This window comes from Fringilla coelebs, assembly GCF_963513975.1.
Source record: "Fringilla coelebs genome assembly, chromosome: 4".
In the NCBI taxonomy this organism is placed as follows: Eukaryota; Metazoa; Chordata; class Aves; order Passeriformes; family Fringillidae; genus Fringilla; species Fringilla coelebs.
The window spans coordinates 44,250,221-44,266,529 of NC_140032.1; the positions used below are offsets into that span (position 1 = coordinate 44,250,221).

General features: G+C 61.5%; 1 protein-coding gene across 1 annotated transcript; it reads left to right on the forward strand.

The window, feature by feature from the left end:
• Positions 1 to 420: 420 nt before the first annotated feature.
• CLDN23 (claudin 23) lies at positions 421 to 1,119 on the forward strand (the record flags this gene model as incomplete). The annotated part of the gene is made up of 1 exon (XM_084204368.1): positions 421 to 1,119. One exon carries the CDS (start codon positions 421 to 423, stop codon positions 1,117 to 1,119), a length of 699 nt encoding a protein of 232 aa, XP_084060494.1.
• Between the last annotated feature and the right edge of the window lie 15,190 nt (positions 1,120 to 16,309).

The following is a 16,309-nucleotide window of genomic DNA, read 5'->3' on the forward strand; positions in this document are numbered from 1 at the left end:
TAATTTGGTAGCAAAATAAGCTGGCATGCAGTTAACGAAGGGAACTGTAACAGGGTCCTACGCCGCCCCAGCAGCCCGGGCACGGACCCCATCCTGCCACCTGCGAGGGGACAGCGGGGGCCGGAGCTCCGGCGCTCCCCCGCCCAGGACGGTGCTGTCCCCGCCCCGGGTGCCGGCCAGCCCTGCCCGGGCCGGCACCGCCCGCCGGCACCGCCTCCTTCCCAAGCCTGCCGGGCTGGGGCGGCTCCGCGGGCTGCCCGCCTCAGGGGCTCCGGCACGGCCTGAGGCGCTCCGGGACCGCCGCGGGAGCCCTGCCCTGCCTGCGCCGGTGCCACAGCTCCTGTCCAGCGAGCCCCGGAGCTCCCGCAGACCTCGGGCGAGCAGAAGCCCTCTGGAGCCCGCCTCACCCACCTCCCCAGCATGCGGACGCCGGCGGAGATGATCGTGGGGCTGGTGCTGTGCCCCTGCGGACTCCTGCTGACACTCACGGGCACGCTGGCACCCAGCTGGAGGCAGGTGAGCCTCGTACCTGACCAGCCCGTGGACGTCGTTTGGGAGCAGGGCATCTGGGACATATGCAGGGAGCGGCAGAGCACGCACGACCGCCTCTGCGGGCAGGCTGACGAGCTGGGCTACTTTGAGCAGGTGCCCGTGCGGGTGGCCCAGGGGCTGATGCCCTCCTCGCTGGTGGTCACCCTGGTGGGCTTGGTGGTGGCTGCCCTGGGGGTTCGCTGCTGGCAACCGGAGCCCCGACACCTGGTGGCCGGCGTGGCAGGGCTGGTGCTGCTCCTCTCTGGGCTGATGAGCCTCATACCCAGCTCCTGGTACACCCAGGAGCTGTGGGCACTGCCTGCAGCGCCTGGCAGCACGCTGACCGTAGGCTACAGCTTGGTACTGAGCTATTTGGGAAGCTGTCTGGAGATCCTGGGGGGGCTGGCCCTCGCCCTCAGCTTCCATCACTGCTGCAAGGAGCGCAGAGCTCCCAAATTGCCCCCCAGCCCTGTTACAGAGGCTGGGTCAGGCTCCAGTAGAGCTTACAACAATCCCTGGGACGTGCTGGAGGATGAGAAAGATGGACAGAGCTGGGGGAGAAGCCTACCTTGTGACTCTGACTTGTAGCCCCAGCACTGGGAAGCATTGGGACAGCAGTCAGCTTTCTGACATCAAGAGCAGTGCTGGCCCCTGCCCCTACAAGCCATGCCCTTCTCCTGGGGCCCCTCTGAACCCCTCTGGGTCCTCTCTTGGTGGAAAGAAGACCAAGGACCTGTTTTGAATATTTGCAACTTCCTCAAAAGCCTGCTGTGCTCCAGGATCTATAACTGTGCCAAAGCCATGCTGGATTGGGAACCAGAGATGGCTCCAGTCCCTCCGTGCTGCTTTTACCTCATCTTCCTGTACCATGCACAGCAGCTTGGGCAGAGACAGCTTTGGTGCTCCCATGTAAGCAACATACAGGTCAGAAGTGGCAATAGGGGAGAGGAGCACCTGTCTCACGTCTCTGCCCAGCTCAGGACTGTGCTAACAGCAAAATAAATTCAAAGCAATGGGTTTGTGCTATGGGATGGTTATGGGCTTTCTGCCAGGCAGGTTGGGCTGAGAGCCAGTGGGCATGGCTCACCCAGCTTCCCTGTGTTTTGCCTGAAGCAGGGAGGAAAGGTCTGTAAAAGGGCACAGCTAGCTTTTATAGCACTTTCCTGAAGGACTTTTCCCCCATGATCAAAATCAGCTTGAGAAGATGTTTCTCCTTCCTGGTGCACAGCCACTTCAGGGAGGGTGGGAGTGGGAGGGTGGGGGGAGGAAGATCGCAGAGGAAAGAAATAGCATTTATTTCCCCTTTCAAAATTAGCTTGGTGTGAGGTGGTAAAACTGGTCTCACTGGTTTGTAAGGGACACTCAGGAGGTCAGAACTCCACTATAAAATCCTTCTCAGCCCCCTGCATAACAAGGTAAGAGCCAAGCCAGCTTCCTTGAAGAGTTATTTGGCCAGATTCTTATACCAGGTGAGCCCAAAGCACCGTGGTCAGTAAGCTAAGCCTTGCTGCAGAGGGACAGTACTCAAGGGACAGTCTCAGAGAGTATGTTTGACTTGGAGACTCCCTGATAAACCTCCCAAACAGTTTTTTGTCTGCATTCTTACGTTCCCTAGATTTTAGACATCTAGAAAGAGCAAACCAACCTCCCCTCCCCAGCCCACACACAAACCACAATGGCACAAGAGATGCTGCACAACGTTCCTTTATGAAATTACGGTGTTGATGTGAGATGGTCCTTTCCTCAGCAGGGCTGGCAGCTCCTGCAGAAATTACAGATGGGTGTATCAGGGGTGAGTCCCACCCAACCTCTCTAAGCCCACCCCACACATTAGCACAGGCGGTCCAGCCACAGGCAGAGTGGGACAGCCCTGTCAGACTCTAGGCATCGTTGGTCTTGCCCCTCTCCTTCAGCAGGAGGGCAGAGCTTGCTTTAGGAGTGGGCACCATGCCAGCACTGGGCCCTGGGGCACTGCAGGGTGGCAGAGGGGTCCCTAGCAGGGCCTGCTCCAGATGCCACTCACCTCTTTCCCTTCGTAAGCTTCATTCACAAATGTATCACTCTTGGGGGGAAGCTCTTCCTCCTCCTCATCCTCTTCCTCTGGATCACTTTCACGGTGGTACAGGGTCAGCACCCGAGTGGAAGCAGTGCTCGAGGTCCTGGAGAGGGAAAAATGTACACCAAGAATGGCATGGCCAACTCCTATGGGAGTTGGGACAGATCCCAAAGTCCTACCACTACCCCTGGTAACAGCCTGCTGGGGTGATTGGAGCTTTCCATATAACCCAGGAGTGTATCAAGACTCCACGCTGTCCCTGGGCAAGGAGACTCTGTCCCTCTCTATTGCCAGCTGTACCTGGCCCAGTCCATCCCCTCACCTCCTCCGCCTGTCCCGCCTCCGCATGTAGGCCAGGGCCCCCACAGCAGCAGCAGCGAGCAGCAGGAGCACAGCCACCCCCAGGACGATGGGTCCTGCCAGGGGCTGCACCTCGGCCTCCTCGCAGTAGTCGCCACGATAGCCCAGGGCGCAGTGGCACGTCACTCGGCCAGCCTCGATGGCACAGTCCCCGCGCAGGTTGCACGTCTCGCTGCTGCAGGGCACAGCCCCCAGCACCTCCTCCGTGCTGGGGGGTACCACGAAGGGCTCTCCGTGCTCCTGGGGGCCAGGGGCTGCAGATAGGCTGGGGTGGGGCTGCCGAGGCTGGGCTGCAGCTATGGATGAGACTGGTTCCTGTTCTACGTGGGACATTCCTGATGGTGCCACCGCAGGGACCTGCGTCCCCACCCTCACTGAGGCGCCTGGAAGGATGGGCATGGATCAGCAGAGACTCAGGTAAGAGCCCCTTCCCAAAGTGGGCAAGACTGGGCAGGCTGTCCAGTACCCAGGACCCCAGCACGCCAGGCTGTGGGCTGACACTCACAGTCAGACTCATCGGAGCCGTCGGCACAGTCGGGGCGCCCATCACAGACCTGCTCTCTAGAAATGCAGCTCTGGAGGTCCCAGCAGGCCTGCAGCGGGGCGGGGCACGGCGGTGCCAGCGCACACGCTGCCCCATGCACCAGGTGGTACCCGGGAGAGCAGCGGCACTGCCGCCCTGCAGGGTTGGGCAGGCAGAGCTGGGCACAGCCCCCATTGCTCTTTGCACAGCCATTGGTGCCTGTCAAAACAGCACTGGTTAGCACGGCCACCGCAAGGCACAGCTGAACCCCACAGATGCCCTGGGCTGGAGCAGTCCCAGACCCACCTTCCTGTGAGAACTGGCTGTAAATCCTCATGGCTACCAGCTCCTGCTCCATTGGGAACCACCAGTTCTCAGCCTGCTCCAGCCGGCTGTGCCAGATCTTGCTGGAGCCTGGAGACACATGGGGTCAGCACTGCTCCACCTCCTCCCACGAGGGTGCCTGAGCTGGGAGGTGGGGGGGTCCCCTAGCTTGCCCTTCACCCCACAGAAGGGGCAAGCCTGCACCCCCCACAGGGCCTGGCAGAACCCCGTGTCCTAGTGCAGTAGGAGGAGCTGGGCAAAGCACAGCAGACAGACCTACCATTGGTTGAGGTTGTGCTCCAGAGCAGAAAGCCTTCTCCTATGGCAAAGAGTGAGAGACCACGCAGCCCTTCCCTCACCAGCCGGAAGCGGGATCCATCCAGCTCAACACTGCTGATGGTACCTCTCTCTGCAAGACACAGGTGGAGAGGCTTCAGTGTGGTGACAGAGTGCTCCTGGCTGCCCCTCAGGGCTGTGCCAGGCTGTGCTTTGCAGACTGAGCGCCTGCACCACTGCTACCCCACCGCAGTGCCGCGGCTCAGTTCTCACTCACCGTGGTCTGCCCAGTACAGCCTGGTGCCAGCACCCCCAAAGGCAAGGCCAGTGGGAGCCTGAGCTCTCCTCCAGACCACTCTGCGGCCAGTGCCGTCCATGGCCACACACTCCACCATGGCACCACGCCCACGGCTGCCAGCTGCTGTGACAAAGCACATGGTGGAAGCACGAGGACACAGTGCCAGCCAGCCAGCACCCTGCAGCCCCTTGCTGAGTAGTGCCAGGACCCACCGGCCCCTGGGAGCTGCCACATAGATGGTGGGTGGCTGCCCCCCAATCCAGTAAAGGTTCCCACTCAGCCAGTCCAAGGCCAGGGATGTCACCGTGCCCTCCACAGCTACTGCCTTCTTCCAGGACAGCCGTCCCCAGTCCTTCAGGCGCAGCACTCCGATGGAATTGCCTCCCACTTCTGCAAAGTACAAACTCTTGTCTTTCACTGCATAGTCAACGGCTGTCAGGCGGCTGACCTTGGCCAAAGGCAGGGCCCGGTGTGGAGGAAGTCCTTGGGATCCAGCTGATGTGGGCAAGTCCTTCAGGTAAACCTGGAGGAAGGAGGCAGCACTAGGATGTGGACCCCTCTTCCTGACAGTGGCAAGAACAGCAGCCCCCAGGGCTGGCTCCAGAGGACAGTACCTGTGCCACAGCTGCCGGTGACACCAGGAGGGCAAAGGCTGAATCACGGATGGGCAGACAGGTGGTCTCATTGGCGGCCAGCATCAGCCCAGTGGGGCAGCGGCACTGCCCCGTGTGCCTGGCGCTCAGCAGGCACAGGTGGGAGCAGCCGCGTGTCTCACAAGGGTTGGGGGCCGTGGGGCGCAAGGCTGGGTGCATCACCTGTGGGACAGCAGGCTCAGCCTCAGCTCCATCAGCACCTGAGCATGACTGACAGCACACCATGCTCCCAGGGCCCACACACAGCCCAGCTTGGGGCAGGATGGTGAGGCAGAGATGGCCCCAGAGGACCAGAGACACTTGGCCACAGAGACTGCTGCTCAAGGACTACTGGGATGGGGGTACGGCTCCCAGTGCCTCTTCACTCAGAGGACAGTACTGTGCACGATGGGAGATCAGCAGAGCTGGCACAGCAGGGCTTGGGGCTCCCCAAGAGGATACCTGGAGGCCATGGGGCTGTCCATGCCGTTTGACCAGCATGGTCCTGTTCTTGCCACTGGCCTTGTCCACCTGCTGCACAGACCATGTCTTCTTCTCCGACCAGTAGAGCTGCCCCTCGCACACAGCTGCTGCAAAGGGGCTCCGGACCCAGTGCAGCTTCAGGACCTGTCGGAGAGGCTGTCAGTGCTCACCCTGGTCCCCATCAGAGCCCCATCACCAGTGCCCCATCGCACCTTCACACTGCTGCCATCCAGACGTGCAGAACCAACACTGCCCAGCTTCTCATCCAGCCAGAAGATCCTCTGGGTGGGGAGGTCGAGGGCCAGTGCTGTGGGCCAGCCCAGTCCCTGGGCCAGCAGCACATGCCGCCAGCTCCCATCCATGCTGGCCTCCATGAGCCGTGAGTGGCTCCCCACCTCTGACCAGTACATCAGCCTAGTGGGAAGACAGGTACGAGCCTATGGACTTGACAAAGTATCAACCCAGCACCAAGGCAGCCTAGAAAAGCAGCCTGGAGCTTCCCAGCTCATCATGGGTGCATTGAGAGCTCCAGGCAGGGCAGGGGCAGGTGTCGAGGCTCTTTCTTCTCCTGTCATGCAGTCCCCACAGCACCAAGGTGAGGCCATCCCCCCTCTTCCCCAGCCTCTCATCTGCCTCCACAGAGGAAAATGGGGCAGGATAGGGATGGCAAGGAGGTCCCTATGTCCTCTTATCCCAGACTTACCCTGCCAGAGGCTGGAGCACCAGAGAGTGGGGCTGGTCCAGGTCTCCATCCATCACCACAGTGTACTCTGGTATCCCTTGCCAAGGAGCCCCCAAGCGAGTAGCCAGCACCTGCCCTGCTACCCCATCTGTCCAGTACAGGTTCCTCCCAAGCCAGTCCACTGCTATGCAGTCTGATCTCACACCTGAAATGCATTCAAGAGGCAGCACCTGTGTGGGGTGACAGCTGCACAGTCCTTTAGCATAATGCTCCCAGCCCAGATCACTCCATCCCAGAAGCTCTGGCTCCTCCCAACTTTGCTCCCACTAGTGCTTTTCCACACAAGGGATCACAGCTTGGCACCCCACTGCAAAGAGACTGCACAGTGGGGTAGGCCAGCCCTGCTAACCCCATGTTGTCACAACCCACCTTTCACCAGTGTGCCTTTCTTTCCTGAGTTGAGGTCCTGCCAGCGGATGCTCTCTGTGGCCAGGTCCATCCAGAAGACTTTCCTCTCCACCAAGTCGTAGTCGAGTGAGAAGACAACACGATCCTTGTCAGTGGCCAGCACCACCTCCTCATGCCCACTCCGCAGGCCGTAGGACAACACCTCGGACTGCACAGCCACCAGCAGCTTGGGCTCTGGTCCTGGGGTAACACAGAGCCACACAGATCCTGCTTAGCACTAATGGTACCATGGTCCCAGCACATGTAGGCAAGGGACACAGCACTCACAGGCATTGGAGCTTGCTGGGACTCAGCCCATTCACAGGATTACGAGGTTTCCCATGGGCAGCAGACACAGGGGGACAAGTATCCACCAGCCCCTAGTGTATCTTAGAGGGCCAGGGCCAGCCTCAGTGCTGCTTGGCCACCCCAGGACTTACCAGTGAGTTTGCAGGTGTGGCCATCAGGCTCCAGCAGGTAGCCAGGGAGACAGCCACAGCTGTAGGACCCCAGGGCATTGAGGCATGTCTGGCTGCAGGCTCCCTTGCCCCACTCTGTGCACTCGTCTATGTCCATGCAGGACAGACCATCCACAGCAAGCCGATAGCCTGGGCCACACCAGCACCGCTGGGGGGAAAGGAACCATCAGCTCCCTAACCTGGGGACATGAGGCTCCCTTCTGCAGCTGGAGCAGGGCATCATGGTATGACAAGCCCCTGCCCCAGGGCTGCTAGCACTCACAGGGCCCTGGGGTGAGGGGTAGCAGAGATGAGTGCAGGACCGCTGGCAGGGCACAGAGCAGTTCCCCCCCTCGTCTGAGCCATCCGCGCAGTCCTGCCGGCCGTTGCACACCAGGGATGCATTCAGGCAAGACCCCAGCCCACAGGGGTACTCATTACTCTGGCAAGGAGCAGGGTGGCCTGCAGGGACATGTGGGGAAGGCTGCCCTGAGCCTCATCCAGCAGCTCCTTCTGCTCACTTGGGGCAGATTTAGCTGCTCCCAGAGGCTGCCTAGAGCTCAGTGCAGGCAAAGCTGTGCCAGTAGCCTGGCTTCAGGCTATTTTAATCCAAAGGCCACTGGCCCCTACAGCGACAATAGCTACAGGGAGCCACCACAGCTGCTTGGAATAGGCAGACAGCATATGGGGCCCTTCACCTCAGCACAGACACATACCCATCTCCCTCCATGCTGGGCACCCACCAGCCAACCCCTGGGTGAGACAGGGAATAAAATAAGGGTGTTGCTCACAGCCAGCCTCGTCACTGCCATCACTGCAGTCGGTCTCTCCATCACAGCGCCAGACATCAGGGATGCACTCATGGCCACTGGAGCAGCCCCACTGCTGGTCCTCACATGGCTCTGCTTCCCAAGGGCAGCCCTGCAAGGCAGAGGGTGAAAAAGGCTACCTGCCCTCCTGGGCATGAGTGGGGACAGGCTGTGTCCCCACTGCTACACTCACCTGCTCGTCTGAGCCATCCCTACAGTCAGCAGCACCATCACAGCGCCAGGCCTCTGGCACACACTCCCCACTGTGGGAACATGTCACCTCACCCTCACGGCAGAGCAGCGGCCGGGGCACAGCACAGCCCTCCTCATCTGAGCCGTCCTGGCAGTCATGGTCACCATCGCAGTGCAGGGCCAGGGCCACACACTGCCCACTCTGACAGGAAAACTCAGTTGGACCACACTCCTTCAGCACTGTGGGCAAAGGCCAGGGCTGAGCAGGGGCACTGTCCCCATCCTCTCAGCAGGTAGCCCTGGGCAGTGCCTGCTCCTGGACCCACAAGAAACCTTCTACATCCACCTGTGGGGCAGGCAACCCGAGTCCGTCCCATTCAGCCCCAGGGTCTTACCACAGCCCTGCTCATCCGTGTGGTCCAGGCAGTCGGCATGGCCATCACACAGCCAGCTCCTGGGGATGCAGCGGGTGGCAGCGTCGCAGCGCAGGGCACACTCCTGCGTGGGGGTCCAGCAGCCCATCTCATCTGAGCCGTCGGGACACTGTGGCACCCCGTCGCAGTGCTCTCCCGCCCTGACGCACACGGCTCCGCTTGCACAGTGGAATGCCCCTGGGGAGACAAGGGGCTTTGCACTGGCTGCAGAAGGCAGCCAGGGTGCCCAGACCATCTTCTAGCCCTCCAGTGACCTAGAAAGGCCCCACAAGGGACAAGGTTTGGTCCCTCCTAGACAGTGCATCTCCAGCAGCCTAGGTCCTGAGCAAGGTGATTGTGGCAGTCTCAACTCAGCCACATCTAGGCCACTATGAGCAGTGACATCAACTCTATCCTTTTACCAACAGCACTTCAAGCCCAGTGCCAAGCTCAGAAGGAACCAGCATGTCACATCACAAGCATCAGAGCACAGGACACAGACTTTACCAGGACCCTGTCCCAAAAACCCCACTAGGAAGCAGCCAGAAGCCCTGGCACAGGGTGACCCAGCTGCACAGGGCACGGAAGAATGGCTCCTACCTGGGGTGTTGCAGAGCTGGGCGCACCCATCCTCATCAGAGCCATCTGCACAGTCCTTCTCTCCATCACACAGGTACTCCTGGGCCACACACCCCGTGCCATCACGGCAGGGCACATGCGTGCGAGAACAGGACAGATGGAGAACTGGGGTCAGGGGGTGTGCAGTGCTGAGCTGGAGGGGTGGGGTAGGTGGCACCACCCGTGCAGAACTGTTTGAGCGTGGCGTGGTTGTGGTTGGCTGTGGGGCAGTGATCTTAGTTGTAAAAGACCGAGGGGTGCTGGTGGCTGGCTGCACAGTGGTAGTCTTGGTCAGTGTGGTCCAGGCAGTGGTTGGTACAGGGGTGGTCTTCTTTGATGTGGACTGTCTGGTGGCGGTTTGTGATGTAGCAGACTTGCTGGTTGGTGCAGTAGTAGTGCTGAGTGCAGTGGTGGCCTGGCTTGGTGGTGGTGTTGTGGTGGAGGTGGTAAGCTGAGCAGCAGTGGTGCTTGTGGTCGTCCTCATAGTGGTGGTCACAGGTGAAAGAAGTGGCACAGCAGACCCTTTGCTTGGTGGCACTGGCAGAGGATTTGGGATTTGTTGGGACTGTACCCTCCCCACACTCCAGACACCTCCCAGAGCACCCCACATGACCAGCAGTAGCCAGGCACCCTGCCACAGCTCAGAGTAGCACGGGCCACCCAGCCCCCCATCAGGTACAGCAGCAGCACCAGGCACAAAGCCATGGCCACTCTTACCAGCCTGCAGCTCTGAGCCCACGAAGGCCACCACTCCTTGCACACCTGCTGCCGGCAGGGACAGCACGAGGGCCAGCGTCCTCCGGTCCCACAGCAGCAGAGCTGTCCCATTTGCTGACAACAGGTATGGCTCAAAGGCAGCCACGAGGCCATGGGACCAGCTGGGTGCTAGGGTGACTGCTTGCCGCTTGGTCAGACTCAGCGCCTGCAGGCCTGTGAGGCAGAGGCATGGTAGGACCTGGAGCCTGCCCGCACCCCTCATGGCTCACCCTGCACCCCACAACCCACAGCTATGGCAGGGACCTCATGGCTGAGGCCAGGGTTCTGAGTCTGCCCCACGAGCATCCCACGGCCCAGGCAGGGAACTGCTGTATGTGGGGCATGGCTGATCGCCCCTGCCTACATCCACCACCTCCCCTCCCTGCTTCAGATACCAGCAGGGCTCACCCAGGGCTGAGCTCCAGAGCATGGTGAAGGCTCTGCTGTCCATGGCCGCAGGGAGGTCTCCAGGCCACGTCTCATTCCAGGCATCCCATGGAGCACCCCCCGCCAGGCTCAGCGCCTGCAGGGGTTGCCCGCGGGCCAGCCAGTACAGGGCACCATGCTGCCAGTCCAAGAAGAGGTGCTGGATGCTGCTGCGAGCGCGGTGCAGGACGCGCGGGGCCTTGTCAGATGTCCGGATCACACCGATGTCCCTCCGGTTACATGCGAGCCAGTACAGGTCCCCCGAGCGGATGTCCACACGGGCAGAGCAGACTTGGCAAGAGCAGGCAGGCAGTTATGAGGCTGTCCTATGACCCTGCACCTCTGCCTGGGTGCCCCTAGACCCTAAACCCAGGGCATGGCTGCCCACTGCCTCGATGTGGCTTCACTGTGGTCTGCACAGACCACTCAGACCACTGTGGTCTAGACGCAGGAGATCCTCAGGCATCAGGAAGTATCAGGAAGGGGAATGTGCCCTCTATCTCTATCTCTATCTCTATCTCTATCTCTAGAGTCTCACCTGGCAGCCCAATCACAATGACCTCTCTCCAGCCAGGGTAGCCGACAACACGCAGGAGAGTCCCATGGTCATCTGTCCCATAGAGCACTGACCTCTGCCAGTCCACATCTTGCAGGTGGAGGGGCTCCTGCCACTCCTGCACCTGTTTGGTGTGTGCTCCAGGGCCCACATGCACCAGGGAGATGGACTTTCCTGATGCATACACGATGGACAGCTCTGCGGAGCATAAGGGCAGTGTGTGAGCACAGCCCCAGGGACACCGGACGGGGTCACCAGAATGAACCAAGACAGAAATGTCACAGCACTGGTGTGTGCTGGGAACCTCCCACCAAAGCCACAGCCCCTTATGGCCCTCCTCCAGCTACCACACAAATGTATATCATCCCAGAGAGCCAGACCCTGCTCACCTGCACACTTCCCCGAGGGCAGGAGGAAGAGACCCTCTGGACATGCACACTTGTAGCCCCGAGGATGCACAGGGGACAGGAGGCAAAGGTGACTGCACAGGCCCAGAGCACATGCAGCAGTGTTCCCTGGGAGCAAGAGGATGTTAAAAGCTCAGGTAGTCATGACCCCAGTATCTCTCCCAATCTCCAAAAACCACAGACTGTCCTGGGACTGGATAAGGTCTGGAGGCAGGGTAGCAATGTCATGTGAGTTAAGGGGGCTCAGGTCTACCCAAAGCCATGGGGACCTTTCCTACACTTTTATAGGTTCCCTCTGTACCAACCCCACAACCCTTCATCACAGCACCAGGCAAAACATTGGGCAGGACCTGGTGAGCTCCAGGACCCAGTGAGCCTTCCCTAGAACCCCAGGGATGTAGTGGGGGTTGCTGCCATGCTGCCAGCCCTGCAGCAGTGCAGCACCTGCAGGTACTCACTGGGAGGCTGCTGCAGTGCATGTAGCACAGTGAAAGCTGAGATAGAGGCACGGAGCAGCACTGCATGCTCCTGGGGAGAGGCCCAGGTGGCTGACACCAGCTCCGTGCCATCGGTCCAGAAGAACCGGCTCTCAAACACGGCCAGGCCCAGCGGCTCCGTGTGGCTCCGCAAAACAGCATGGAAGGAGTGGCGCCCGCTGCCATCCACCCGCAGTGTCTCGATGGACTGGGGACAAGGCAAGGCACAGTGGCCATGTGGCATCCCCACACCTTGGCCCTTCTCCTCCCAGCTCAGGGATGTATGCCAGACCTAGGCACGGCTCCCTGCTGCCTCCCATGCTTTGGCCATGGACACAGGGGAACAAGGGCCACCCTCCCAACTCCCACTTCATCATCTCCCTGGGTGTGAGAGAGCCCTGCTGCCCCTTATCCCTACCTCCTTGTACTCGCTGATCCAGTACAGCCTGCCAGCCACATGGTCCAGGCTCAGCCCCACAGGCTCCTCCATGGGCACAACTGTGAGCTCCCGCCGGTTTGAGCCATCCATGCCCGCTGCAGCAATGACTGTCCGGCCCCTCTGTCCACGGTTGACCCAGTACAGGGACCTGGGGGCAGGCACTCAGCACCACTTCACAGGATAATAGCAGTGCTGCCATGGCCCCACAGCAGGCATTGCATGCTCAGCACCAGCATTGCAATCCCAGAAGCCTGGGCCAACCCTGGCTCATTCACCGCTCACCTTGCCGCTGGATGTACTGTCAGCTGCTCTGGTGCAATGTCCTTCCCCAGCACTGTCACATAACCACGGCCATCACCCAGCCCTGCACAGATAGCTGGAGGATGGCTGCTGGCCCAGTACAGCTGCCCTGTGAACCAGTCCACAGAGATGCTGTTCACCTCTCCGGCATCTGTAGAGAGAGAGCAGTTTTAAGGCACACCTGCTCCAGGCTGTGTGGTAAACTCGGGCTGCCCCTTCCTCTATGCAGGAAAAGCAGTACTGGGGTGGCAGGTCAGCTCTCAGGACTCATCTCAGCCCTGCTACACCACGCTTAGTCCTGCTCACCTGCATAGAGAGGCTGTGTGCCTTTCCCTGGGTGGTGAACACGGAGCTCTCCATCCTCTGTCAGCCAGTAGTAGGTTTCTCGGAGCAGGTCATACACCAGGGCACGAGGTTCCGTCTCCGTGGAGAGCAGAGGCCGGTAGGCTTGGGTCCGTACATCCAGAAGGGCCAGGTCCTGCCCCACGGCCACCAGGATCTGTGTTGAATTGTCTGCCATGGTGAGAGGAAAGTCACTCATTGACTAGGGGCATGGCTAGCGGGGAGCACTGCCCAGCCCTTGTCCAGCCTGGGCTCCCCTCCTCTCCCTACCTGTCACTTCGCAGGCGGTGCCATGCCGCAGGGTGTAGCCCTGGAGACAGGCACAGCTGAAAGTGCCTGGGGTGTTGGTGCACAGCTGGCTGCAAGGGCTGTACTCCAGGGAGCACTCGTCCACATCTGCACAGATAGATAAGGTCAGCAGCCTGCCTCAGAGCTGCCCCAGACAGCATTGCCATTGCTTCTCTGGGACTACAGGCAATCTGTCTAGATACCAGAACATGGGCCTCAGCCCCAAAATGCACCAGCTGCTGCTGGGACGTTATCTAGACTCAATCTTTATGGACTGTGTGTGACACACAGGCAGGAGCAGGGCAGAGGCAGGTGCTTCCCCAGAAGCACGGGCTCTGTGGAGACACTGCTGTCAGTGGCCAAGGCCACACGTCACGGAAGCACATGCACCCTGACCTCCCCTTACCAGCACAGCTTTGCCCATCTGCCTGCAGCACCCAGCCAGCCCCGCAGGAGCACTGCACTCCCCAGTGCGTGTCAGTACATGTCTCTGCACAGCCCCCGTTGCGTACAAAGCAGCTCCGACCTGTGGGGATGCAGACAAGGGTGACATGAGGCAGGACAGCTCTGTGGCTCCTCTCCTCCTGTCCCCACCCAGATGGGCAGCAGGCAGCAGCTGCCTGTAACTTACCACATGTGCTGGGCTCATCCGTGCCATCCAGGCAGTCATCCTTGTCATCGCACATCAGGGACTCCAGGATACACTTGCCCTCATCACACCGCACCATGCCAGGCGTACAGGGGGCTATGGCACACACAGCTCATGTCAGCAGGGCAGACCAATACCCTGGGCACAGGGAAACCGTGGGTCCCAGCCTCATGGGGAGGCCCTGCAAAGCATCAGCAGCTTCCTGGGAAGCTTGCCACCATCCCAAGGAAAGCTGGGGCCCAGGAGAACAAAGCACTCCCTAATTCACACATGGCCCAGACAGGTCTCACCCTATGGAGGAGCATCCAGTGTTCTTGCTTACCACAGACATCTTCATCAGAGGAATCACCGCAGTCATCAATCCCATTGCACTTCCACTCAGCCATGATGCACACCCTATTCCTGCACTGCCACTGCCCAGGCAGGCAGGGGTGCTGGGGACACCCCTCCTCGTCCCAGCCATCCTCACAGTCTTGGTGCCGATCGCACAGCTCCCAGTGCGGGATGCAGTGGTGGGTGCCGGGACACTGCACCTTCTTTGACCCGCACACTGAGGAAACAGCGCAGCACTCACCAGCCTGCCCTGCATCCCCAGCCAGCCCCACTCAGCTCCAGCAGAGAGTACATACCACAGTCCTGCTCATCAGAGCCATCCAGGCAGTCAGCAGCACCATCGCAGCGCCAGCTGCTAGAAACACACCGTCCATCGTCACATTGCCACACGTGGGGGTCCCCACCACAGGCAACATCTGCAGGGACAACACACAGTCACTGGGACCTACTGCTACAGCAGAACAACAAGGGTCCACTTCATCCTGGCACGGGACAGGTGCTGGCAGTGCCCAAGGAGCATAGAGTTCCAGGATGTGTTCTCATGCCACAGATATTCCCAAGGATCTCTGGAGCACATATGTCCTTGCAGGATGCTACACAGGCAGAGCTGGCAAAGGAGGTGTCTCTTGCCTGTCCTGCCCCACCACTCTCCAGAGCACCAGGGCCCCTTGATGTTTGTGCAGCACAGCTCCCCAGGCCACCCCATGACACCGGATGGGTGCTACTCACCGCACTGCTCGTCTGTGCCGTCAGGACACTGCTGCTCGCCATCGCAGAGCCAGGGAACGGGGATGCAGCCGGAAGCGCAGGCGGCCTGGCGTGAGGCTGCACACGTGAGGCTGGCAGCCGCTGCGGGCAAGAGGGAGCCGGGCCCGGCATCAGGCGGGGTGGCCGCAGCGGGCATCCACCTGCAAGCGCCCCCGCAGCTCCCCGCCTGGGGGTCCCCGCATAGCCCAGTACGGGGAGGGACCAGTCCCATCCAGGGGCAACTCTGGATCTCCTCTGGGGCTGGAAGCAGAACTGCTCCTCCGTCCCCGCTCAGGGTAGGCAGAGACCCCCCCAAGCCTTCTAGGCATCGGTACAGGGCCCCTCGGGACGCAGGAGTCCCCATGCTGTCAGGGTGACAAGTATGCACAGGCGTCAAGGACACGCCAGCGGGAGAGGAATGGAACGGGGACATCCTCAGTGGCAGGGGACCCCCCAGTGCCCATCGCGGGGGGATGAGCAAGCTTCCCTGATGCGGCGGGCGCCCACCGCAGCCCCTGGGGATGAGGCAGGGACTTTCCCCCGACCGGCCCGCCCCCCCCTCCCCGGTCCTAGCTCACGGGCGCGGCGTGTCCCGGCGCCAGCGGCGCTCCCAGCCAGCGGCAGCAGCGGCGACAGGAGGATGCTGAGGAAGACGAGCACCCGGTGGAGCGGCGGCGGGGGGCGGCCCATGGCGGCGGCGGCGGGGAGGGGCGGCTCCGGGGGGCCCGGCCGGCGGAGGGAGCACGGAGCCGCGGCCGCCGCTTTTATGTCCGGGCGCGGACGGCCATTGGGCACCGCGGGTACCGCCCGCCGCCCGCAGAGACCCCCGCCCGCCCCGCCACCGCGGGGGCTGCGCCGCGCTGCCCCGGGGAGCCCCGGCCGGGACACGGGGTTCGCCGGCCTCGGGAGGGGCAGCTGCGGTCCCGGGCCGGGCGCTCTTGAGATCCACCGCCCGCCAAGAGCCGAGGGGCACGGGGGGACCCCTGGCCCCCGCCCCACTTCGTCCTGCCGGGAGGGGGTTGTTGTGAGAGCCAGCCGTGAGAACCGGGCCCGCAGCACCTGCGCCGGCCGTGGGAAGGCAGCGACAGCCTTGAACGAGGGCGCACCCCCCGAAAACAGGGGGCTGCGCGCACCCCCCAGCCCGCCGGCCTCGACCTTGAGCGCTGTGAAAGAGCCGCTGGAGCACAACAAAGAGAGCGAGAACAGCGGCCGGGGGAGGAAAACAGCCTGGCGAGAGGATAAGGCACCTGCCACTGCGTGGGAAAGGAGTCCCATCCACCAGGCAAAGCGGGGGAATCGCCCAAGCCGCGGAGATGGCCCCGGGGCACGGGAGTTTGCGGACCTCTCGCTACACACCCGCGGGAAACTGCCGGTGTGCTGCCTTGTTGGCTTGTCTCCCGGCCAGCTGCGTGCGGTGGCATGAGTGTCTATCCGCCCCCAAGACTGGTCTGTACTCCAAGCACATCCATGGCCTGTGGGTGCTGTGCA